General features: G+C 32.0%; 2 protein-coding genes and 1 long non-coding RNA gene across 6 annotated transcripts; 2 read left to right on the top strand and 1 right to left on the bottom strand.

The window, feature by feature from the left end:
* The first annotated feature begins 3,434 nt into the window (after positions 1–3,434).
* LOC120119793 (AT-rich interactive domain-containing protein 1-like) lies at positions 3,435–6,723 on the top strand. The gene is made up of 3 exons (XM_039139604.1): positions 3,435–3,639; positions 3,916–5,049; positions 5,616–6,723. The coding sequence occupies exons 1-3, from the start codon at positions 3,526–3,528 to the stop codon at positions 6,444–6,446; spliced, it is 2,079 nt and encodes a 692-aa protein (XP_038995535.1). The 5' UTR covers positions 3,435–3,525; the 3' UTR covers positions 6,447–6,723.
* A 1,104-nt stretch (positions 6,724–7,827) lies between these two features.
* LOC120119794 lies at positions 7,828–8,765 on the top strand. Its single transcript, XR_005515863.1, has 2 exons — positions 7,828–8,390; positions 8,481–8,765. It is a non-coding gene; the product is annotated as an uncharacterized LOC120119794 (long non-coding RNA).
* A 385-nt stretch (positions 8,766–9,150) lies between these two features.
* LOC120119790 (ascorbate transporter, chloroplastic-like) lies at positions 9,151–27,184 on the bottom strand. 4 transcript variants are annotated; one of them, XM_039139597.1, is made up of 12 exons: positions 27,161–27,184; positions 13,776–13,846; positions 12,607–13,169; positions 12,409–12,516; positions 12,001–12,156; positions 11,439–11,654; positions 11,034–11,243; positions 10,558–10,695; positions 10,016–10,117; positions 9,853–9,918; positions 9,438–9,522; positions 9,151–9,338 (listed from the first exon to the last, which is right to left on the bottom strand). In XM_039139597.1, exons 2-12 carry the CDS (start codon positions 13,828–13,830, stop codon positions 9,241–9,243), a joined length of 1,797 nt encoding a protein of 598 aa, XP_038995528.1. In that variant the 5' UTR covers positions 13,831–13,846; positions 27,161–27,184; the 3' UTR covers positions 9,151–9,240. The 4 variants fall into 4 exon arrangements, with proteins under 4 accessions (XP_038995528.1, XP_038995529.1, XP_038995527.1 ...); XM_039139598.1 differs by lacking the exon at positions 27,161–27,184 and adding an exon at positions 13,897–14,012 and having other exon boundaries at positions 13,776–13,832; XM_039139596.1 differs by lacking the exon at positions 27,161–27,184 and having other exon boundaries at positions 13,776–14,014.
* Between the last annotated feature and the right edge of the window lie 422 nt (positions 27,185–27,606).

Genomic DNA, 27,606 nt, shown 5'->3' with positions numbered 1-27,606 from the left:
TTTCGATTTTGTTATCGGACAAAATCAACGTTCTGAAACAAAATCAATAACTATCGATACTTTAACGATAATTTCTATTAAATAGATTTATCCACTTTGGAGATTAAGAAAACCCATTAAAGCGACATGATAAATCCTGAAAATGAATTTATTTGTATTCTCGATTTCACCCAAAATTTTGAATCATCTCAATTTTTTTTAAAAAAGGTATAAGATAGAATTTGTCTAACAAAACTTTAATCCAAAATGAACCATTAAAATAATAATGATAATATTTAAATATTCTCATAATTAAATAAAAAATAAAAAATAGTTGATATCAAAGCATTCAAGTTTCATAAACTTGTTGCAATTCAAACTATGGTGTGGAGCCACCTTCACCGTGCACTCGCCTAAACAAATTGCATATAAGGGCAAAACCTTATGAGCCAACGAAAGCATATTAGCATAAGGACGACATTCCCCCAATTTATCCAACGGCATGATCTCATAGTAAGAAAATAAACGTTAATCATATGTAGATATTGAACATGATCGTATGCAATATTAATTACAACTATACTTTTTCTGTTTGTTTCATCAATTGTCTAGGATATAAAATTTTGTCTTAAGATTGTTAGAAGATATAAAAATTTGAGAGGATAAAAATAAAATAAAAAGAAATTTTATTAAATAATTGAAAATAATATAAAAATAAATACACAATTGAAAATGAGTCGAGGTCTGCATCTACGCGGTTTCCTTAAGATAAATTTTCGACGACTCATATGATTCTTAAGATCATTGATCATCTGTCTCCTAAGATACAACAACTAGATGATAGATGATCAGCTACAATTGCAGAGATCACAAACTATTTATTGTCTTCATCTATCACCAAAAAAGTATAGAAAAAAACTTTTAAATTAATTTTGAGTTGTTTGAATTGTGTTTAACCTGGTAGGTTTACACAGTATTTATTGAGTTTCTCATGGGAGAAGAATTCGAAAAATATATTCTGAAAAGTAAAGTCGTTAATGAATATAAAAAAATAAATCAATAAAATAATAATGATAATATTCAAATATTCTTATAAGTAAATTAAAAATAAAAAAAGTAGTTAATACCAAAAGATCCAAGTTTCATAAACTTGTTGCAATTCAAACCATGGTGTAGAGTCACCTTCACTATACACACATATACAAATTGCATATAAGAGCAAAACCTTATGAGCCAGCGAAAGCATATTAGCATATTGATGGGGGAAGCATTCCCCCAATTTATCCCAACGACATGATCTCATAGTAACAAAAAAAACGTTAATCATATGTAGATATTGAATATGATCGTATGCAATATTAATCACAACTGCACTTTTTTTGTTTATTTCCTCGATCCTTTAGGATATAAAATTTTGTCTTAAGATTATTAGAAGATATAATAATTTAAGACGATAAAAATAAAAATAAAAATAAATCTTATTAAATAATTGAAAATAATATAGAAATAAATGCAGGATCAGAAACGAGTTGATGCCTGCAGCTACGCGGTTTCCTGGAGATAAATTTTTGACCATTCCTATGGTTCTTAAGATCATTGGTCATCTGTCTCCTAAGATACAACAACTAGATGATCAGCTATAATTGCATAGATCACAAACTATTTCTTATCTTCGTTTATCATCGAAAAATTATAGAAAAAAAACTTTTAAATTAATTTTGATTTGTTTAATTGTGTTTAACCTAGTAGGTTTACACAGTATTTATTGAGTTTCTCATGGGAGAAGAATTCGAAAAATATATTATGAAAAGTAAGTTCATTAATGAGTATCCGAATAAATTCGAAAATAGTCAATTAATATCACATTTAATAAAATATATTCAAGAACTATATTAATATTTGAATTAAAGAAAATCATATAATATCCTTTTTTAATCAAAATATTCAAAAAATGTCACATTTAAGGAAAATATTTAATTTATAGTTGATAAAATATCCACAAACTCTAGAAAGGGCTCACATGGTCCAAACATTCATGTTACCTGTTTAAGAGCTTCGATTTACACATGCACAAAAAATACAATTTCAACCTAAATCATTCAACAACTAATAAGTGAGTTGATGTATATAAACCATTCACATGCTTGTTATCCCATCAATGTGGGATAATGGTTTTCCATTTTCCTTACACAATACAATTAATATGTATCATACTTTGAGCATCAATTTTTCATTCATCACTCAACTATTTTGAGCATATGAGATATCGTTGTAAAGATCTCATGGAGTAGAATATAAATTAGTAAATTCATTATTCAAATCTTCACCTTTACCCTTAGAAAATATGCCTCAAAATTTCCAATTTATCATAACTTTTCCAACAGAAACTAGCCGCTTAAGATCATAAAAGAACTATAGAAGGAAAAAATTAAAAATCTAAAAAAAAGTTCGAACAAAATATAAATATAAATAAATCTGATTGTATTGACAAATGAACTAAAAAATGATATCAACCTACTAAAGACCACCGACAAACCGAAAATTAGAGCCAAACAACAAAGGAAAATTGTCTAAAAACGTAAATCGTGTATTCAAATCTCATACGAGGATCCAAAGCATGGAAAATGAACAATGTAACAAATAAGAGCCTTCTTTATCAATCGAGATGATGTCAAATATAACCTTGAAAAAAAATAAACGAAAAGAAACAACTAGACTATTGATAAAAAAATACCGAAAATATATAATAAAAAATAGGAAAAAAACGTCTCATAAAGGTAGAATTATTAAAAATTTAAAAATACAAAGGAGAAATAAATATGTAATATAATAAATAAAGGAAAAAGAGAAAATTCTGATAATAGACAATCAACACTAAAGTTAGTGTTGTCACCAATCAATTATATTTGAAATTTTGAATTTTAAATGATGAGTTTAAATTTCAAAATTAGTTTAAGTTATGTTATGAAATATGTATAAATATAGCATTCGTTATTATCTTTCCAGCACGAATCAAGCGGTCTTTATGGTAAATGAATTATTGTTATTCTTTGAGAACTTGGATTCAATCATCATAGATGTTATGGGTGTGAACATTTAATGTCGAAAGGTTGAGAGTTATTTTTTAGCAAATATTATTTATACTTACCATAAATTAATAAAAAAATTATTATCTTTCAAATTTATGAACTCATCTAATATTTATAAAGCAACAAATTTTATATTTATATTTTAAAACATGATTGTAAAATCATTGAACCTTAAAAAAACTCAAATTCTTGTTCATGCCAATTGAAAATAAAAAGTTATTTACATTACTAAAATGCCCTTTATTTGACCATACCAAATATTCTAACCCAAACTCATGGTTAATAATTAACCTAGGTTAAACCAATCATGATGACAATATAAATTAGATGGTTGGGACAATTTTTTTTCAATCCCTTCAACTTCACTTTCCCTTGCACTCCATTTCTTTTTTTCTCTCTCCCAAGAACAAGTGGGGATTAGCAAAGAACTCAAAAGACAAGGTAAAAAAGAGGTATTATGGCAAAAACGAAGGGGCAAAGAGAAAATAAAAAGAAAAGCCAACTCAAAGAGAAAAGTATCATCGGAACCCTTCCGTTTCAGACCCCAACGGAAAAAAAGGGGAGATTTATGGTATGATTTATTTTTCTCCTGTGTTAGATTTTACATTTGTTGGTTAGTGTTAAAGGGAAAAAATTCTTTGAATGCTAAAACCTGAAGAAAAAAAAACTCAAATCAAAACCCTAGATTCCCGCCAAAAATGATCCAGATTTGTAATGGCTGCTGTTTTTTTTATCTTTCTTAGTTAACACAAAAGTATTTTTTATATTTGTTTGTCATTTTGGTCCCGACTCCTTTTTTTTGTAATAATGAAAGTTCATACGGATAAGTTGATAATTATTTTTTTAGGGTATGAGTTCGAAACCAATGACAGGATTATCGAGTGGAGCCGACGAATCTTCAGTAGATTGCAAGAAAATCCCAGAAAAACAAGATCCGGCAAGCCCTTCGATTGCTTTGGATTCATTTTCTGAAGGGTCATTCTTGAAATCTGAACCTGATAAGTTTAGTTTCTGGTTTAACAAGTTTCTTGGGCTCTTTCTAAAAGAGATTTGTTCTCAAGGTTGTGTTTGCTCTCTCCCTGCAATGCCTGAAGATGAGCAGCCTGTGGACTGGCTTAAGCTTTTCTTAGTTGTAAGAGAGAAAGGTGGATACAATGCTGTCTCGGAAAGTGGATTATGGGATTCGGTTGCGGCGGAATCCGGGTTGGGTTTGAATGTAGCGTCGCTGGTGAAGTTAGTTTATGTTAAGTTCTTAGTTTCATTAGAGAGATGGTTGGAGAGATTTGTTCAAAGAGACTCGGAGAGTGAACCACATTATAGTGATCATTTGTTGGAGATGGGAGCTGAGCTTAAAAAACTTTTATTGGAATCAAAGAAAGTTGTGGAGTTTTCTCTAGTGGAAGAAAGTATAGTGGCAGGGTCAGGTCGAGGAGAGAAATGTGTCTATGGTGAAGAATCTATGCATATTGATTCAACAAAGGAGTTTTTAGATTACGAGGAAATGGAAAAATTACTTAATGACGATGACTCAAAGAGTGTGGTGGTTGATTCAGATGGAGAAAAAAAGTGCATTAATGTTGATGAATATGTGGATACACCTTCAGATTTTGAGAAAAGTGCGGGCAACTCGTCTGCTCTTGAGAAAATGTGCAACGAGGATGAGGCTAAGAGTGCAATTATGGAGGATTCTGTTGAGTGTAAGAAATGCTCACACGGTTCTAATCATGTGACGTTGGATTCAAACGACACCAAGGAAAAAAATTCATCCCATAAGAGGAAGCGGGATTCTACATGGGGAATGCTTGATTGGGTTATAGAGGTTGCGAAGTGTCCATGTGATCCGGTGATCAGTTCAATACCGGAGAGCTCAAAGTGGAAGTTTTCTGGCAGTGAGGAACCGTGGAAGCAGATTTTATTGTTTCGAGAAGCTGCCTTTCGCCGAAAGGGCGATCAGTCAAGTTCTGACCAATCAAAATGGAAGGTCATTGTATGTCTTAGTTATTACATGTCCTTTACTTGTATTCTTAATTTCCAATGCGTCAACTAGTTCACATGGCACTATATATTCTCAAAGAGTACCAGCATAAAAATAATTTATTGGAAATCTCAAGATATCTTAAATAGATGTAATGACTTAATAGATCCATGAGCAGAACCATTTTGGTAGAAAAGAAATTATTTTCATTGTGGTTTAGAGGCTTCTATATTTAATATGTTTCACGGCATGTAACTATATATTTGCTTGATATATATTATTGCTTTTTCTTGAAGAATGAAAACATATAGGGTTACCTAATATGCTCAAGTAGTGAATTATGATGCAAAAAGGATTAAAAAAAAGTATTGATGTGTTGAACGAATTGAATTTTGATACGAGTTATAATTTGTCTGAAGGGCAAGCATTATTAATATGCCATGTAGCACAATTCCGGTTTTTATCTCAAAGAATTAGATGATTTAATGTTATTTCATGATATGCCTGTGCTTTTCTTTTCCTTTTTGTGTAGGTTATAATAATTGCATTATGTTCTGTTCATACTTATGTAGAAATCTCAGAAGATGCATCCATGCATGTATGATGATAACACAAACATAGGGTACAAACTCAGAGAAAGGTCGAGCTACACCAAGAAGCTCAATTTTGGGAGTTTGCCATCAAAGGGACTGGATGGTCCTATGACTGGGACTGACAAACAGTTACATGGAACATGTGACTCTGTGACGCCAGGTTCGGTTTTTGATTGGGATGTTGTCAATCCAGTTCCTATTGGGCCGCATTTTCAAGCGGAGGTACCAGCATGGGCAGGTGTAGCATCAGAAAGTGGTGCAAAATGGCTGGGGACTCGTTTTTGGCCAATGGAGAAAAAGGAACAGAGGTTTCTGATTGAAAGGGACCGGATCGGGAAGGGAAGACATGATTCATGCGGCTGTCGCAGTCAAGGTTCTGTGGAATGTGTAAAATTTCATGTTGCTGAGAAAAGATCAAAGGTGAAGCTTGAGCTGGGTTCAGCTTTCTACAAGTGGAAGTTTGATAAGATGGGTGAAGATGTTGGATCTGCTTGGAGTAAGGAAGAACAGAAGATGTTTTCTTCTATAGTGAAGTCAAATCCTTCATCACTGCAAAAATGCTTTTGGGATGAGATCCGCAAGCACTTTCGCAAAAAAAGCAGGGAAGAACTTGTTTGCTATTATTACAATGTCTTCCTTTTGCAGCGTAGAGCATATCAGAATCGAGTCACTCCGAGCAACATCGACAGCGACGATGAACCTGAATTTGAATCAGTTGGTGAAGGCATCAGACAGGAAGTAACTAAGCCTAGCACATTCTTGATTTCCCCGAAGAAGTCGCAGAAAAAATCAAGGTACTCTTCCAAGTAAATATGGAATCCATCGACTAAGATGCAAAGGTTTTCGGTTAGTTCTTTCGAGGTTTCATTTAAAACAGACATTCCTCCGGGTCTACCTTTTGATGAGTGAAAGTTTTGGTGGCCCAATTTTGTTTTGAAGGGGGTAGAAACATTGTTGGCACCTCTCTGGTCTCGAGCAACCACGGTGCATGCTTCTTTCAGTTTTTGAGGTATATTCCTGTTCATTTTTTTTCCAAACTATTAACATCAACCAAATACAGGCATTTTGGAATCCATTTCTTCACTGAGTTTTTAAGGAAACCAAAAAATGAAAATAAAATACATATTAGTGCAAGTGTATGGAAATGACTTACATTTTATGTTTTTGGGGCTTTGGTTGTGGTACAAGAACCTAGTCTTTGACAAAAGAAATTACAAGCCATAGATTTTGCATGGTAAGATAAAAAAAAATGAAAATGGGGTAGAAAAGTAGAAAGGTAAATATAGATTATATGATATTGAGCATATAATTTTTTATTTTTTTCTCCTATCACGATTTTGTCTTGGTCACCACAGTCACCAGTCATAGGCCAATGTTCGTTAGGCTCCAAAACACTCACCGCTCAGGCCTACATTCACCAATAAACGTAGGCCCAATTAACCCTAGAATTGATCCCAAACACTTTTACTTGACAAATAAATAAAAAAATTATACCCAAAAAAAATGGTCAAACGAGAAAGAGAAAACAATCACAAACACAAAAGAAGGAAAAAAGATAACTTCTCAGTCGAGGTTGATTATCGACGATTGTAGACACTTTTATAGAAATCAGCATAATGAATGAACTTATTGTTACAAGGGAAACACCATATTAATACTCGTATGATTAAGTTACTGCAGTCGCTGGAGATCATTCTGAAGAATCTTTTTTAGGTTTTCAGATTTTTTATAAAAAATAGTAGGGTCATTTTTAAGCAGCAGAGAGTTAATTTTGTATTTTCTTATTACCACCACCGAGTGATTCAGAGAAAAAAAGATATTAGAATGGGGGTTTTAAACTACATCACTTCTGGTATTCTATTTTCTCCCAAATGGCGTCGTTTTATCCAAAATATAATTTGTATAACGACTCAAACTTTTGAGTTGATATTTGATTTTCTCTCGACCTTCAAGGAAAGCCCTTCATCCCTCTAAAAAGCTATATTGAGGTGTAGGCAGTCTCACGTGATAGTACAATATCTAAATCAGTCATCTCTAATAACGATTGTTATCATTGAGCAATCTATTTAGTGGGAAAAAGGAAAAACTTAATCAAACATAAATTAGTTTATCCTAATATTAAAAGCTTGATTTGATATATAAAGGAAAGCAGAATATTTAAGAAGCCCACACAAAGATCGAACCATAGCAATCGTAGTACAGCAAAATCCATTCCACTCCAAACCTTTCCAACACGAAAAATAATCACGCAATTCTTCTTCTTCTGCTGCTGCTGCTGCTGCTTATAATTTAGCCCCTTCTTCTATCCCAAATCGGAGTGGAGGGAGGCAAGCGAAAGATTCACATTACCGACGATCTCGACGACGTCGTTGACGATGAAGAGGATGAAGCCTGGAAAGAATGGGGTCAAAAGAAATCTTCCGATGAATTCGATCCCCCACCTGATTTCGACAACATGGACCTTTCCCAGATTCTGGAAGAAATCACGAAGCGCCAGACGGGCCCTGCTTTTGGCTTCGTTAAGCTCCCGCTTAGGGATTCCTCGAGATAAGCTTTTTTTTTAACGATTTCTTTCTATTTCTTTGATTGAGTAATTAATGTTGAATTGGGAAATTTTGGTTTCAGAACTCGGTAGCTGAATTACCTGTGAAATGGACCCAACTCCTGAGAACGGGAGCTCTCGGGGTGAAATTCATGGGCATCGATCTAGGCACAATTATGTTCAACGTGGAAGATGGGCACAAAGTATTAGAGGTTAGCACACAGTGATTCCTTTTGCAGCTGCCAAATTTGTTGTTCCTTGTTTTTATTCAGCGGGAAATTTTCTATGTTTTGTAATTGCAGTTGAAGGAATTCATATTGAGTCATTATGAGGCGTACGAGATAAAGATTGGGGATCAAGTTTTCAGAAGACCCCGAGATCCGCCGATGGAGATGGTGGCTGAGAAACTCCGGCAATCGAAGAGCAAGGAAGAGATTGATGAGCATGTGAAAGAACTGTAATTGGCTGGAAATTCAAGGTTCTTCCTTTTGATCTATACTCGAGGCTCTTCCTCCCAACAAGAATCTTTTTAAGATACAAATCTATCTTGAAAATATTGATATATGAAGGCGTTATACTTCAACTTTTACCCTGAGTCTAGGCAAAAAGACTAATAATAACTCTATCTTGAAAATACATATACATATCTTAAGGATTAACTTTAAAAGTACTTTATGGACAAAATATATTTTAGGAATTGATATTACAGTTCAATTTAATTTGTATATGTTAAAAAATATCAAATTAATCATTAATTTAATGTCAAAACATTAAGTCCATTTTTTGTGAAGATGATGCTTAATGAGTAGCTACACTAGAAAAATGAAATTAAGCAAGGAACTTTGGCCTGAAAAATACACAATTTTCCAGACAAATCAAAATGTTGTTTGAAGTAGGAGGGCCTAACATGTTGGTACAATGTTTTAAAATACCTCACTCTGCTGATATCACTTCTCAGCAGGGTTTGTTTCATTCATCCTGGCATGTCCGCTTCCTTCTATTACTCAGAAAGTTGTTCTTTTTCGGCTTCCGTTCTTTTTCGTATGCATTTTTTACATTTTCTTAGTCCAGAACTTTCTCTCCGGTTGAAAATAAGTTCCAGACTAATGTGCCTATGATGTACAGTGCAACTGACACCTTAAACACATCATCCCAGGAACCTGCAGGGGTGAAATTTTCATATGTGATAATAAACTCGATACGAGGTATTCGAGAATAAATTCGACATCAAGGTATTCTGTGCATAGATTTGGTCATACCTCGTTGGAGTATGTAGCCGGTAGCAGCAGTACCAAACACACCAGCCAGCACTCCGGCTGTGTTTGAAAGTCCTAATAGAACTCCCTGTGATTGATGCAAAAAACTTGCTTTCGGAAAAAGAATAATGACATTTGAAACAAGAAACACTGTTCATTAAGGAATCCAGAAAAACGAAGGGGGGAAAGGGTTCAATAATGATATTTTGCTTGAGGGTGGTAAAAACTTTAATACTCAATTCGTTGATATTAAGTCTAGCTCTACGCAGAAAACACCGGATATATTTTATCTCTGAGCGGTTGGAAAGATTGCTTCAATCTTTCAAATTTCACAAAAACGTATCACAAGCATAGTAGGAGCAGAATTGAGATATCATATTCACAAGACATCACCTAAATGTATTATAAAGAAACTTACAGCATATCGAGGGCCGATGTCTTGGTGATTGGAGTAAAGACCAGACTGGGAGAATGCATCTGATCCCTGTCGAGAAAAAGACATTTATGGATCAAAATCACAGCTAGGCAAGATTGCAGCAATTCGAAGCACAAGTGAATTGAAAGAAAACAAGATCATTTACCTGACTACATGCCATGCACAGCACCGCCATAGCAGGTGTCTTGACATGGCTTAGCTGTGTAAGGAAAAAGGCCGGCCCCAAAAAGCCTATCGATTGCATGATCTGCACAATTAAAGGGTTACAGAAAAGATTACATGAAAGGAATATGAATCGAGTAGTGTTACCATCATGTAACCAACACTTCTACTGAACTACTAAATTTCTTTTCATAGCATCTTCGAAGGTCACATCTTAATTCCATCCAAGACTCCATTGTAAAAAAAAAAAAGACTCCTGTCCTGTGTGTACTGTTCTGTTCACTCAATAGGTCAAGTTAACCTTTGAAATTTCTAATGTGGTACAAGCTGCACACTAGCGTGTGGCACCATGAGGTAATGACGCATTGACGCTTACAGGAAAGATGAAATGTGCATTGAATTAAATAGAATCAGACAGGTTATAACAGATAACCAGAATAACAATCTACTAGAAGTTCGTACTTGCAAGCATTTAATAACCCTTTGAATAAATCAAATTCTAAGAACCAAAGTATCAATCCTTGCCTTACGAACTGATGTTACAGAAAGACCTTTGCTCACTAGTGTATCCGCTATCCATCCTCCTATATTTGCAAAGGCAGCCATAGTCAACCATGGCAATACACAGAGGAGTCCCGATTCCGTGAGATTGAACTTCAAAACCTGTATGAACCACCATAATGTTGGGTATCAAAGTAAATGAGTGCAACGGTATTGAGAAATTCAGTAATTAATAATCAGTAACAAGGCCTAGACTGCAGTAGCAACAAGGCCTGCACAGGGGTAGGGATCTGCATACACTCAAGCCGGATACCTAGCAACACAATAAGTTCTTAGCAAAGCCTGCCAATTCTCTTTACCTCAATATAAGTCAGAGCCAATATCTGATATTCCGAAAAAGAATATCCCAAATGCAAGCCAAAAAGCAAATGAAAAAGCATGTATTGGAGTCGATGTCAATTGCAGAGTTGACATTCTCCATTGGAGCATGTTTCAAATACCTGATTGTAGTATGTAGGCATCCATGTCAAGAGAATAAAAGTTCCCCAATTATGGCAGAAGTGTGAAATTATGAGAGCCCAAACAGGGGCTTTTGACAATATTAATCGCCATGGAATGACCTTGACAGGTTCCCTGGATATGCTGCCTCCCATGATTAGTTGTTTTTCCTCTTTGCTAAGCTCTGGGTCTTCCTTTGGGGAGCTATAAGCCTGAGAAGCAACCAAAACAAGTGCAGGAAGAATTTTCATTTACTTTATAAGAATATCCAAAACTACTTGTTTGGAGTGCATTGTGAAAATGTAATATTGGCAGTAAACATTTTGGCAATAATGGTGAGTTCCAAGAGTAGAGATTTCTGTTGATTCTTTTGATTTGAATAAAAGCTAAAGGAATCAGCAACTCACTTTTCTCAGCCATAATGCAAACCAGATGCTTCCAAGGGAGCCAAATGAGTAAAATACAGATGGCCAGCCAAACTTGCTGATTAAGATAGGAGAGAAAGCCAGCCCAATAACAGAACCAAGATACATGCCACTGTACACAAGTGCAAGTGATCTACTTCTCTCTGACACTGGAATCCACTTTGAAAGTAGGTTGTTCATTGCAGGCATAGCCACACCCTTCAAAGAAAATAGTGCAATCAGATGAGTATCCTTATTCCTTTGCACTCAAGAGTTCTAGGAAGGTAGGGAATTGTTGAAACCTCTAATCCTTAAAATAGTAGAAACCTCTAGTCCATTAAAGTTGAAGAGTTTACCTTTTTCCTCTTATGCTTTCATCTTGTTCCAACTGATAATTTAATAAGCAATATAAAATAAATAAATATATAACAAGTCCTACCTTCTTAGACTGTTTGCACAGGAAGAAAAGGATGCTTCACTAAGTATGTGAATTTTGGAGGTAGATAGTTAATCACAGGCCACTACAGGATATAAATTAAAAACTAGCAAGCAAAGCAGAACCAACCTCGCCAATTCCCATAAAAGCACGTATAATTAGCAAAAATGGAAGTCCAATTCTTGCAGCAATAGGAGTCAAAATAGTAGCTGTCGACCACCAGATAACTCCAAAGCCCAGGACTAGCTTCCCACCAATTTTATCTGCCCATATGCCTCCAAGAATCTGAATGTTGAAAGAATATATAAGATTAACAAAATAGGTGAATTTCTAGTATCAGCAAACATTGATTTGAAAACCACATGCATGTTTAGCTGTGCATCAAAGTAGAAGATTTGAATATGCATCACGAATTCTTTCAAAGGAAAAAAAGAATATGCATCAAGAATACTAGAAGGTCAACACATTATAAGCTGGTGTACGGACATCCTCAATGGAAACAAATAATTGTGCATTTTTAATAAATTTGAAACATACCTGAGTGAGCAGGTAGCCCCAGAAGAAAGAGGATTGAATCAAACCAACTGTTGCACTGTTCCAGTTAAATTCTTTTGACATGGGGAGTATTGCAATGCTCATGTTGACCTGCAAAAGGCATATATATAGCCCGCAGCTCAATAAGCACACATATAGAAAATTAGTGCAGTGCTATTGTTGGCGAAGAAAACTACTCACACGGTCCATATTGCATAACAGGAATGCTGCAAAACAAAGCAGCACCATAACCCAGCGCTTTGGAAAATTTTGCCACAAAGGGACCGATTCCTGCATGTCTCCCCCAACTAGAACAGCTTCGCTAGTTCCATCTGCAGATGGCAAAGAGTCCATATTCGCTTCTGTTATGTCAAACTCCTCAGATTTATAGTAAGCGCAAGTCCCCCTTTTTCCTATTCTATCCTTGTCACTTGGCTCGAGCCAACCTCCAGGCAATGGACTTTGAAGAGAATAGCATCCAAATCTTCGTCTACATATTTGTTGAATGTGAGACTTACCACAGTGGTGCAATGACATTGAAGAAATAAGTTGTCTGCCATTAGGAGAAATTGATAGAGGTTTCAAAGTTTTCTCATCTAGATGGACAGTGTTCCGGAGGAATTGGCCACAAGCGTATCCAGGTAAAAGAGCATTGGCTTTTTGACCCCATACCTTTCGGTAAAACATGTTCCCATGCACAAAAGCAATGCCTGATCTGTCTCCCCTGTGAAGCGAGACGGCTTGCTCCCCTCGACATACTTTACCTGCCATTATCACAGTTAAACTAAAAATTATAGAGATACTCGCGAAGTAAGCAAACCTTCATAATATGGCAATGAACCTAAAGAGGAAATCTCCAAATGGAAGAAATTAATTAATTAAAACCCAAGGTATTGCATACAATACACACGTCTAGGGGGACCAAGAAAGACAGGGAGATTTCCCCAAAGCTTATGACCAGTAAAGAACTTTTACTCCACCGTCCAAACCACACCAACCTCATATCCAACAAAATTCTAAGCCAATCAAAATCCCATTTAAGAATATCCCAGTTCTGCAAAAGCTAAAGGGTTTTACTGAAGTTATATTTTCCCCATCCCTCGATTGAAACCATTTATCACTTAATTAACAAATTCAGCAGTAAACCAAAATTATCCAAAATAGCAACATCATTTATCCACACTTACGAAATACAAAACTGAATAGTCATACAGCATGCAATCAAATTTTCGTCTAAAGTTCATCGAACTTCAATGATTCCAAGAAATCTAAGCTACTCTTACCTAGTTCAAAGTAAGCTTCAAATCCAAATAATTTGGGGGGGGGGGATGGAAGTTTAAATCCCCAAGAAAAATGAATTAAGCAAATACCTGAACCAATAAAAGAACCAAAACTCCGGTTGGAAACCAGACCGCCGATAGCCATTGCTGAAGTGCAAGTTGTACAGAGAATCAATCAGCTTGATTTTAGAGAAGTAAATTATACCATTTCAGTTCAAAACAAGAGCTCGAAAACTCTATGACACGGCACCGCTTTTAGCTCTCTGTACCAACGTCCGCCCTTAACGCTGGAACGGATAAACAGATATTTGCCGAGTTTTCTTTCTATTTATTTTTTTCGAAAGCGGGAAAAATCTGAGTGGTTTCCATATGCCGAAGCAAAGGAGGGTCGAGAAAAAAACACGTGGCATATCATCGTCACCGAGACCGAAGGTCCATAAGTACCCCTCTGTGCGATTCGAACTTACTGCAGGATCTGCCTAGAAGGGATGGTAAATAAATGGGATTAAGATGAGTGTTTTGGGATTTAAGATAACGAATGTCAGCCGTGCTTTAACTAGAAGGGCCAACCCATCGTTGCGTTCCGACAAAAAAGTGAAAAGTCCGCCGGAAAAGTGATGCAACTTTTTAATAATTATTTTTATTCGGAAAATTGCGTGGAATATTCGTGTCATTACAAGTGAAAAATGTTATACCGTAAACATAAGAAAAAAAATTAAATCAGAGTTAGTATAATTTCATATTTGAAAGTAGACTTTATTATTAAGAATGCAATGTATTTTATTATTATATTAATATTTATTGATGATATATCATTTGGGTGGAACTTGGTCGGTAAAATACATAAATGATCATTTAATTATAAGATATTATTTTGTTAAATCTTTTAATTATTAAAAATTATAAAATAATCTCTTTGATTATGAAATATTATTTTGTCGAGTATTTTGATTATTAAAAATTATAAAATGATCGTTCGATTATTTATATGTTTTAAATATATCATTTTCTAATAAAAATGACAATCGTCATGCTGATTGGGATATGATAAAATTATATTTAATGATGTATATTGCCATCACTGTTACTTTCAAGCATTTACTCGATAACATAATATTTTAAGGATTGATTCGATGACACAATATTTTAAGAGTTAGCTCAACGACATAATATAAAAGAAGGATCGATACATAATAATTTGATTATTAAAAATTATAAAATTGTCATTCGACTATTTATATGCTTTAAATTTACTATTTTTCTAATAAAAAAATTGACAGTCATCATGTTGCTGATTGAGATATGATAAATCATATTTAATGATGTCTATTGACATCATTGTTGCTTGCTCGACGATATAATATTTTAAAGAGTGATTCAATGTAGGGATGGGCATGGATCGGGTTGGGTCAGGTTTTGGTCCACCCGACCCGACCCGATAACAAGGAGTTCTCCACCCGAGACCCAACCCGACCAAAACAAATTTTCACCCGACTCGACCCGAAATAATAAAAAAATTATTTTTATTCAATAAAAACAGTAACTTAATTGAAAAATAATAATATATATGGGTATTATTGTAATTATTCTTACATGTTTAAGGTAAAATTATATATATTTTTTGGGTCGGATCGGGTATTTTTCACCCTAAACATGAACCCGACCCGACCTGAACCTGATTTTTTTTTTAAATCTGACTCGATGGGAACCTGTCGGGTTCGGGTCCCATGCACATCCCTAATTCGATGACATAATATTTTAAGAGATGACTCGACAACATAATACAAACGAAGAATCGATACATATACAACTCAAACAATGGAGCTTGGTAGGTAGAATCAACGACTGACCTCGTGAGAGAATAAAAATTTGCCCATCATAGTTCTTTTTGTTTTATATTTAGGGTAAAATACATAAAATTGTTCCCCAAGTATAAGATAATATTTTGTTGAGTCCCTCAACTACTAACAGATACAAAATAATCTCTTGATTATAGATCATTGTTTTGTCGAATCTTCCGATTATTAAAATTTACAAAACAGTCACTCGACTATTTATATGATTCAAATTTGTCCCATTTCAATAAAAAATATTAACAGCCGTCTGAGTTGGATGCTACCATATTGATTGTAATATAATAAAATTATATTTTAATAATGTTTGTTGACACCACTGTTGCTTTCACTCACTGACTCGACGACAAAATGTAAACAAATAGTCGATTCACGAAATACAGCTCAAACGGTTATGACATCAAATTTTAGTATATATTAGTCAATAGGTTAATGTCAATGTAATACCACAATTATTGTAATTATTAAGGCTACCTGTTTTGGCCCGTAGCAATTATAATGGCCACCTGTTAATGTCATTATTGTATGTAGACCCTAAGCCAACCACTCCTCAATTATAAAAGAGATAGAGAGTGTGTAATAATTAAGTTTGGTTCAGTTTTTTTATATACATTTTCAGGAAGTTTCCTTTGGTTGAATGATTGAAGACTTTGTTTTTTATCGAAGACCAAGCTCGTTGCTGACCTTGGAATATTGTGTTTCATGAGCTTTATCTCTTTTGTCGCCTAACTTCTGGGCTTCAAATAAAAAAAAACTATGGAACTCATGGAAGAACAAAACCCCAATCAAAATAGCAACCAAACTATGGAGCTCACATAAGAACAAAGAAAGCAAGCAGAAGCGAAACGGTTAGCTGCGATTTGCTAAGAGAAAAATGCTAACTCAATCATCCACTGCCAGCATTCACCATGAAGAAAATTATTTCATTATTGGAGGTTCGCCAAGTTCCCTAAACTCGGTCAAGGTAAATAAAGATTTTCACTTTCGTTTTTGAAAATTTATGAAAATAATTTTAAATTATTTTTTTTGTTGAATTTGAGGGAAAATGATGAAGTTGAAGATTTATTGCTTCAGAGCATGTTGATAAGGATTATTAACATGAACTATGAGTGGAAGAAGGGAAATAATAAAGGAATTAGGCGTGGAAGAATAAGGGAAATAAGAAAAGTGTGAATGGAAAAGGATAACACGTGGGTTGTTTGAAAAAAAATTAATAATGGGAAAAAAGGGGAAATCATAAAGGTAGTCATCGAGGAATGGTAAGAATTTAACCTTGTTTTCTAGTTTCCATGTAGTTATGTTTATGTATTAATAGTTTCAATAAGATTAATTTAGTCCCTACCTTGGTAGCTAAATATTAAATCGGGCCCTTAAATTATTATTTGGATTTTAATAAATTATTTTTATGGCAAGGGAAATTATTTGGATTCGATTTCGTAATAGAGATTGTTCGAGTTTATAAGAAGACTGGAAGCTTGAAATCAAAGTTAATAAGCTCGAATTAGAGAATAAGGAGTTTATGGAAGCGTAGTTGACTGTTTTTTTTATAAAGGCTTGTTTTGGGATTTTGACGTCTTGAGTCTGTTTTTTGGGTCCGTTTTGCCAAACTCGAACCCGGTAAGCTGTTTTTGACTGATTTATCACCCGATTCGATATGTATTTCGGAATTAAGCTCCGTTTTTATGTAATTTTTGTTGTTATGCATCTGAGGAATTATTGAAAGTTGGTTTCAAGATATAGGGCGTTCGAATGGAATTTTAATGGTCGATCAGTATGGCACAAAAATCGAGGTAATACTCTACTACCTCTTTATGCTTTATGGAACGTGTGAATATTGGTAAATGCATAAATAAGATAATGTTGGTCTCATTTGTGTAGTTAATGAATTTCTACACTCGATTCGAATACAGTAGAAATTTGGCAACTGATTATGGTTCAGATGATTAATATAAGAAATTGATGGATTGTTAGAATTATATTATGAGTTATGTGATTAGTGATAAATGAATTATCATGGATTTGTACCTTATAATATATGTCATTAAAGGTTAAATGTTAAAGGTACATGGATGAGAAATTATGAGAATACTACGGTATGGTAAAATTATGAAAATACCCTTATATTGTAAAAAGACAAGATTTGACCATGGAAGTGGGATAAGAGGTTTTTAAAGACATATTGATATGATGAAACTACTGATGTGCATAGGAAATACTAGTTTTGCTTAGAAAATTTGGATAACCGGTTTTTAACCCCAAGAGAGTTTGTGCAAGTTACTAGAAGTCTGTTAAAGAATCATTTCAAGATAAGAGAATGTTCGGGAAAGCAATTGACCATAGGATCTCTAAATTATAATTATTTTCACTAAGAGTTAATACCGAAATTATTTGGTTAATAAATTACGAAAATGACTTGAGAGATAAAAATAGTCTGAGTTGACCTTGAATGAGAAAGTAATTTGAGGATTCGTACTTAACTCGATAAATTATGGATTTAGTTGTTAAGATCATGTCTTTGTACAGAAAAATTCATGATATTTCGTTTGTAAAATCTGAGAAGGCACTTGACCCGAAAATATCCAAGTTATGAGTAAATACCTGAAGAATAATTTATCGGAGGGTGCTCTTTTATCAGAATTGTTCGAAGGGACTGGAATATATGATAAATTGGAATTAAATAATAAGATCGGATGGAGAGAAAAGATTGAAATACCGTATATCTGTAAAATGACCAAAATACCACTATAATGGAAATGACCCAAGAATATCACCAAGCTCAGGAATGATTGGATATCCTCGAGCTCTGAAATGAATGGAATAAGACTGAGCATCAAAATGACCAAAATACCCTTATGACCTAGAATAGGTGTTGGACTACCTTTAAAAGTTATGGAACACATCTTAAGTGAGTTGATCAATCGTAATGATATGTCAGTACCTGGAGATGTAGATATTACTTCAATACGTGTTCGTCTTCTCAAGTGTGGCTTGATGATAATTTTGAAAGTATTCGGCTCAGCTAAACTCTAGATCTCATTCAATATTAAGAAGTGGATATTCATTAGACAAATCAACTACGGCTACCAAATTGAATTGAAAGGAAGTGCAATATGTATCTGAAATTCAGAAGTCTGAATTACTATAAAAAAACCCTGAAGTAACTGTAAAGGACTTGACTGCTAAATGAACTAAGTAACCTTAAAGACTGAGGATTAAGTAAGAGATTGGAATAAGTTTGGAAACTCGGATGAACTTATATGATGTATCATCCCTATGGATTATGAACATTAGTCAGCATTTCCTGGTATAGTTGAAACATGAAAATCAAATAAAGACCATTAGAATATTTGTTTGTCTCCTTAAGATCTGTTCAGTGATGACTCAGAAGATAATATGTGGATAAGAATATTTGGTATTAAAGAGTAAATACCCTGGAAGGTTAATGAATTGACAAGTTGATAAGTATTGATTATGGGAACTATTCATCTGGAGTTGTTCGATAATCATATTAATCGTCATAGATTGTAAAGATTCTGAATACTTTCAGATTTCGTAGAGCTTCAGAAAAATGTCCGAATAAGATGATCCCAATAAATCATATCCTGAATAACTGATGATTCTGTCAGTTAATGAACTTTTCAAATAGTGATTCTAACTTTTGACATTCTATCGGTAAACTGAAAATTCGTGTCTCTCTACCCGATAAGATTATCCAGTATCTCTGAATAATATCTGTAAACTCTGGTGTGTTCCCTAATCATATAAATATTTTATCTGATTTCCGACTTGAATTCTGTTATGATACATGACCTGAATTATGTTCTGATTTCTGATCTGGATTCTGTTATGAATTCTGTTTTGATTTATGATATCTCCGTTTAATGACGGAAAACTGTTTTAATTGGTGGGTATTGTTGAAGGAAGTATTTCCGCAGGTTCCTCGGCTTTGTGCTCATGGCCGTACAACTTGTGTGGGTTGGGTGTATGGTTCTGGGGAACCTACACATTATGTTGTGTTGGGATGGGGGTATATATATATATATGTTTTAAAAAAGATCTGAAAAGTTACATGGTTTTTGGGAACACACTAGGTAACCTATTCTGATCTCTTGAACTCAGTCATCCGAAATATTTCTCTGAACTAAAAGCTCATTGTCCGTTACCACCTGAAATATCAGTAGGATCTCTGCTCAGCATAAAAATCTGTAAATGTTCAGAAACAATAAGTAAATATATATTTATTTGTATCTGCACGTTCATCAGCATCATCTGGTAGTTTTGTATTACTGAGCTTTCCAAAACTCACTCTGTTACTCATCTTTTCAGGCTAAAAGAATTGTATCAGTGCAGCTATCGACTTCAGTAAGGGAGTTCTTCCGGTGCTGTTTGCAGAGTACGGTACATGTGATTAGGGGGCTTGTAATTGAATTTTGTTTTATATACGAGTATGAGAATTTGTTTTATTTCGAATATTGATAACTTTTATTTTGTACTCATAAATGATTTTATGAGTTTACAAGTTTTAAAAATAGTTTTAATTTTTCCGCTATTTTTACAGTGAGTCGCTCCGGTGGCCCTAATGTGATAACTCAGATCGGATTGGGTTACCCGCATCGGTCTGGGGGGTTACAGTCAATCTCAGACAATTGTCAATTTTTTAATAGAAAATGACGAGTTTGAAACATATGAATGATCAAATAACCATTTTATAACTTTTAATAGTAAGGAGACTCAATAAATAAATATCTTATAATCAAAAGTTCATTTTACAACTTTTAATTGTCAATTGACTAAGTAATGAAACGCCCTATAATTAGGTGTTATTTATATACTTTATTCTTGTATTTATGCTTTTACTTATGTGGTTAAAAGATTTATAATTATAATTTGAAGTGTAAAATTAAGACATTGGGTATACAAAATATGATTAAAATTTGTTGTACAAATATTATTTAGATTTATAGAAAAATCGTTTACGACGTGATTGCGTGGGATGCGGATTAAACAACAATAATGGAATAAAACATACAATTTTTTAGGCTCGTTTCAAGGATAAGTCTACAAAATAAAATATTACAAGGGAAACGCACGTTAATAGAATAAAACATACAAAATTTTAGGCTAAGATAAGTCTACAATGAGTGAGATCCATTGAATGCACCACTAATGAAATGTATTAAAATACACTACTAATATAAAATAGAGTAAAATTTATAAATAGTCACAAAATTTTTTAAATTGATTTTATTTAGCATTAAATTTTTAAAAATTATAAAATAGACATAAACTTTAAACTTTATTAAAAATAAATAACAATTGTTGAATGTTATTAAAGGGTGATATAACATACTACATTAATGAAAACATCTTATTTAACCTCCTAATTATGTCTAAAATTTAATGTTAATATTTTCAACATTTTTAAGTATTAATTTTAAATTTTAAATTTTTTGAATTTTTTTAAAACATATGAAAATAAATTATTTTTCAAATTAAAAAATATTTTCAAAAAATCCAGTTATCAAACAATGAAATTAATTTTTTATTAAGAAAAAAATCATTTTATAACTAATTATTTATTTAAATGTTTTTTATTTTTAAAATAAAAAATTATAATTTTCGACGTCCAAAAATTTATATTTAAGCATTTAATTTTCATTTAAAAAATTTAAATATAATTTAAAAACCATACATCCATAATATTATAATATCATATCAAATAATTTTTAATTTATGGTACAAATTTAATATTTATAATATAAAATTAAAATACGATATTTATGTTAATTATATTGATTTTATTTTCATTTCAATCAACCTAATAAAAATTATTCCAATTATAATTAAGAGTAAAAATAAATTTTAATTATAACTAAATAATCAAATGAGATATTTATTAACGGTTTTGTGCACATTTTGTAACAAAAATAAAATTAGATATTTATTATGTAACTTTTAAAAGTTAAATGTTCAAACAGATAATTTTGATATAGTTTAATGACTATTTATAAATTTTACCCTATAAAATTAGTGGTGAACTACACTAAATGACATGAATTCTAGAATTTTCTTCGTGTCAAAATCATTTTTAAATTTATTTTTTTTCCTTGAAATATATATGTTATAAAAATAAAATGATAATCTGTTATTACAGATTAAATATAATCAAATACTTAGAATACTATTATTACTTTAAAAATATTTTTGGAGAGATATAACATCATTCTCGGAGGTTCTAATGTTGGATTTATTTTTAATTGTTGTCGGTTTCATCAAGTTACTGGTCGTATTAACAAGGTAACTTCATTCAACATATTTGTCAATTAACGTTGCTGTCTTTTGTAGATGTTTTAATCTTTCTGCAGTGGCACAAATGGTGCTAATTTGTTCATCCTTTGGTTTAAAATAGTTTTCTTTGTATAATTCTTTTCTTTTCCATTTTCTTTTTTTGGACTTCTTTGTTCATATTCTTCGAGATATATCATCACGTGAACATAGTATTAAATTGTAATTGTACAATCGTAGTTGTGGTGTTGCGGTCGTGGATATTACAGACGTTGCGACGTGATTTATTATAAACAATTATAATTTTATGTTATAAATGTAGTTTACGATATTATAATGATATTGAAAAATATTATGATATTGTTATTATATTGCGTTGAGATCATTATTTAATATGATGTCGGGGGATGACTTTTGTTTGCATATTTTGAAGGTAAAGTGGGAAATAGAGATGTAGTTAGGGGTGTATTTATCATTTTCTTGCCTTTCTTTTTTCTCTTGGTTTTGTTCTTCTTTTGTACTTTCTGTTGATACGATTGGTAAAATGAAAGTACTTTGTCAGTTGGGCTCTCACAGCCTCGACGGTTTTTATGAGTTGATTGAAAGATATCTTTATGCAGGGATGGCCTCAGGGTTGTTGGGTATACAATCGTAATTTTTATAAATTTTAATTTTTATATTTTTTATTAATTATTTAATTTTATTATCCTAAAATTTTATAATTTCATGCACCATGACGTGATATAACTTCGTATTCACACTTAATAACGTAAATTTATGCATTTATCCCTGTCTTTAGGGTTGGGATTCTTGGCATGGACACCCTTTGCAAAAAAAAATTACTTTATTTATTGTAAGTAAGCAAGATCCAATTTTGATTGTGAGGGCTACTCTATATATTTATTAGAATTAGGTAAAAGTTAAGTAGTCAAATAATATCTTTTATTTATTTTAAACATCAAAAGTTTTTGTTTTGTCAAAATAATTGATTAATTAAATTTTTATTTTATTTCCATTTTAAGATCATTTTATTAAAAATTGTTAAATTTTTTCATCAATCAATGGGCCTTTAACACGTGATATATTAATTTTTTTTATTGATATTAATACTTAAAATACATTTAATTATATAATTTTAAATTATTCTATTTCTTTTTAATTTCTCAAATACCTACCCTTTAAACTATCGAAGGCTTAGATGCCTCAATTTTGATTTGGGTGAAGGTGCAATCTCATTGACCGCGACAAACATACTATGATTCGATAAAAAAAAGTTGTTTTAACGACGATGTAAATAAGTCTAGATTACTTCGGTGGAGCGAATACCGTCAATCATTTTCTCGCACAAAGCTACCAAGGACAAATCAAAAAACAAACGCACGCACGCACCCGAAAAAAAAAAGTAGGTCTGTATTCATTGAACTCCGAATCTCACTAATTTGCCCTAATCATGTTTTAGGCAATTATGGTTAGAATGCTGATTGATTCATGGTGTTGCCACTAATGAAATCCCAAGGGCTTTTCAACTACCATCTAATCACGAATGATTAACCAAGGAAAAACCATTTTCAATCTTAATATCTTACACTCGTGTTAAATTGATTTGCTAAACATAATATCTTTGTATCCGACTATAGAATTTGTATTAGGAGGTTTATTACACTTCCTTCGATGTTTCAAACTTAATACGTCTTAAGATAATTGATTATAATTTTTTGTTCAAATCAAGAAGGATAAATCATTTATAATATACGCTCGTTAATAGAAAATTATATTATCTGTAATAAATATAAATAAAATATTTAAATTAGATAATAATTTAATTTTTTTAAAAGTATAATACGTCTTAAGATAATTGATTATAATTTTTTGTTAAAATCAAGAAGGATAAATCATTTATAATCTACGCTCGTTAATAGAAAATTATATTATCTGTAATAAATGTAAATAAAATATTTAAATTAGATAATAATTTAATTTTTTTAAAAAGTATAATCGCATCCTGTATTCTCTTAATCTATTTGGAGTATAATTTTAGTTGGATGTTGATGGCGTGTAGTGTGACGGGGAATCTGCACTCCTATCCTCCACTATTAGACAACTTAGTAGTGAAATATCCCAATGGGAATTTGTGGGAAAAATGAAATGCCTATCCACTTGCAATCTTAGTACGGTTCGCAATTTACAACCAGCCCTTTTGTTATTATGTGTCATAAAAATAGACGAGAGTAGAAACTAGGGCCTATGGAATAGATGCTCATACAGCTTGTCACCACATATGAGTAAAGAGCTGGGCCAAATTTCTATGATTCGGAAGATGAATCATGGCTCCTCACTCATCCAGTGAAGCACTTCAAGTAAAATTGGACGTAAGATCTTATATTAAAGAATAAATTTATAAATTTTATAAAATAAAAATATAAAAAGATATTTAAAATATATAGAAATAAAAAAAAAACCGATTGCTGTCACCCATCCTTTCATAGTACCTCCACGTCTTGTGGGAACTGCAGTGTGCAAGCAGAAGCAGGCAAACACTGGTTGGGTTGGACATGGCTAACTCGGGCAAAGACTCGTTGAAGAAGGGGGTCTACTCATGTGCCACGTCTCACACGAGTGATTCCACCATTAAAGAGTGTGCATGTGAGAATAGTAGACCACTGAGTGGTACCCATGTGAGGGCCCCTTCCTTTCAGTTGCCGTCTGTCTAAAGGAAATCTGCTTAGCTCCCATCTCATGGGGTCGGTTCCATTCTTTACTCCCACGTGTTCCCGTCCTGTTGGCTTGCAAAGTGGGGATTCGAAGATGATCAGCTGGTAATCGATGAGGTTTATATTATTACTTGATCTTGTAGTTCAGAGTAAATTGTCCTTTATTGTGCCGTGTCTGCCGTACGTTTTATACGGAAAATTTTAATCAAATAGTCGGGAACATTTGATATTGTGTCACGCGCTCTCTGTTTTTTTAACTACTCGGAGTTTTCTCTTTCTTTCTTCGTGAATTTAGAAGGGAATAATGTCATTTGTGTTATTCGTATTTTCCATAACTCCTTTTTATTTTTAATTTTTGTGTTCAATTATTTTTTTATTATAAAACATAAACAAATTTATCTAATCATTTCATAATTTTTGTATTACGTTGATTCTATGCGTAATTTAAGTATATATTTAATCAAAATATTAAAAAAATTATCTTTAAAAGATGATTAATAAGTTTGACTGATCTATTTTGATACGTGTAAAATAATGTAATATATAAGGATAAAAAATATAATTATTATTGTCTGTTAACTTTTTTACTATGGCATTTTTAATGACATAATTTTAAAAATCAAAATAAATACGTTTAGTAGGACAGAAAAATATTATACTATTTATAAATAATATCAGTTATGAATACATTCGAGATATATGAGGGAACGTCATATGCATAATGAACCGATTAAAACTTTATTATTGATTATTTAAATCAAATAAAATTATGAAATTATGAAATTATTTTAATGGCTAATGGAAGTGTTTTTTTTATTCAGTGGCAGAACCACGTAGGATGGAAGGAGATATGATCCCTCCCAATTTTTATGATTTAATTGTATTTAAGTCCTTGAAAGTTTTAAAACCTTTAAAATTAAGTCTTTACCTATTCCAAACTTTTTTATTCAATTATTTTAAGACATTGTCACTTTTAAAGTAAAATAAAATTAAGTCTTTCTCTTAACATTTTTGGCTTAATTATTTGTTAGGACATACCAATTTTGAAATTTTGTAAAACTAAGCCACATTCCTCTATTTTATGGGTTTAATTTCTTTTAGAACCTTGTTAGTTTCAAAGATAAGCAACTTGGCCCCTCCCATAATTTTATCATTGTAACATTGTTCATAGGGGTGTTAAAATAATCGTAATCGTTAACTGGTATAACCGTTACATTTAACATGTTAATTAATCAAAACATTAATACTAAATGGTTTTAGTTAACCGAACCATTGAAAATGATGTTAACGGTGAAGGTTCCGATTACGAATTTTGGTAAACGGTTAGTTAACAATTAATAAATTATATTTATAATTTATTATATTTTTATAAAAATAACTTAATATAATTTTCTACTATTTCTAATTTTTATATATATTCAATAAAATTTGTACACAAATAACTTAATATATATTATTATTTTTAATTATTTTTATATTTTTTAAAATACATAAATATACTTACACCAATATAATAATATGTTTATTGTTATATACTAAAATATTGGGAGATGTACATACTTATATCGGTATAAGTATGTGTTAAATGTTACATTTTTTATTTTATTCACTTACACCGGTGTAAGTATGTGTTAAGTGTTACACTTTTTTATTTTATTCATTCACACCGGTGTAAATGTGTTAAATACTACACTTTTTTATTTTATTCATTTACACCGGTGTAAGCATATGTTAAGTGCTACACTTTTTTGTATAGTGAATTATTTTTTTTTATAAATAATTATAATAGGGTACTCAACGGTTAACCTGCAATCGAATTGTTAATAACAGCTAACTATTAGCGGTTAATCATTTTTTAACGGTTAAGTTATGATTTGAAAAATCTCATAATCAAATTAACGTTTAGGCTAAACGGTACTGTTAATCGTCAGTGAACAACCTTACTAGTTTTACCCTTATCTTCTTAGAGGTTCTAAGTTTGAGCAGTTATCTCTGCAGGATGTATGTACGATGTTAGTAAATAAGAAATATTATAAACATATACTATCTTATAATAATTTCAAACTATTTTTAAAAAATTAAATAAATATTTTCAAAAGGATAAATGTACATTTTAATATTTAAATTTAATTTTAGAATACTAAATTAAACCTTAAAGCGAAATACAAGTACATAATCAGATCAAAGAAAATTAAACCTTAAAGCGAAATACAAGTACATAATCAGATCAAAGAAAATTTTAAGTACACTTGAGGGGTGTTTGGTTCAAGGATTGTGGGATTCTCATGGGATGGAAATCTCACATTCCCATGTTTGGTTGGTCGGGAATCTCATTCCCGGTAATGTTTTATTATCAATAGTAGATTTTTTGGAGTATATTACCGGGAATGTCATTACCTCCATTCCCTTAGGTATTGTAACATTACTGGCGTTTTGGACTAAAATACCCTTAAATTTTTATTTTTTTTCAAAAATATCATTATTCTGTCATTGAATAATAAAAATTAAACGAAGGTTAAATTACAAATTTATCCTTAAATTATTTTAGATTTACAAAAAAAATCTATAATTAAAATTTTATATGAAGTTTAGGAATTTAAAAAAAAAATTACCCTTTCATTAAACATTTTTTATATTTTTAATTTTATACAAAAAATTATATAAATATTATGAATTTAATTTTTTTAAAGAAAATATATAAATATTCTACAATTTGTAATATTATACAAATATATAAAAAGGATAATTTGGTCAAATATACATTCAAATTTATTCTTTAACCAAACACAGTAATTTTACATTCCTGTTAAACCAACCAAACATAAAATACAACATTCCCAGTAATCCTATTCCCTGTTAATCTTTTATTCCCACTAATAATCTTACATTCTGTGAACCAAAAGCACCGTAAAGTAAAGTTTAAATACTAAAACAGATATATAGTATTCTAAAATTGTAGAAGGCGTGAAGTGCAAACGCTGACCTAGAGCGTCAACAACAGAGGAAAAGGTTACGAGGAAGGTCCACTCAACAGCTATTACCAGACGGCATTTCTTTCATGTTCCAACCTCA

The sequence above is a fragment of the Hibiscus syriacus genome, unplaced genomic scaffold (genome assembly GCF_006381635.1).
Source record: "Hibiscus syriacus cultivar Baekdansim isolate YM2019G1 unplaced genomic scaffold, ASM638163v2 tig00110332_pilon, whole genome shotgun sequence".
In the NCBI taxonomy this organism is placed as follows: Eukaryota; Viridiplantae; Streptophyta; class Magnoliopsida; order Malvales; family Malvaceae; genus Hibiscus; species Hibiscus syriacus.
Note: the sequence above shows the minus strand (reverse complement) of the source record. Positions and strands in the feature narration are given on the sequence as shown.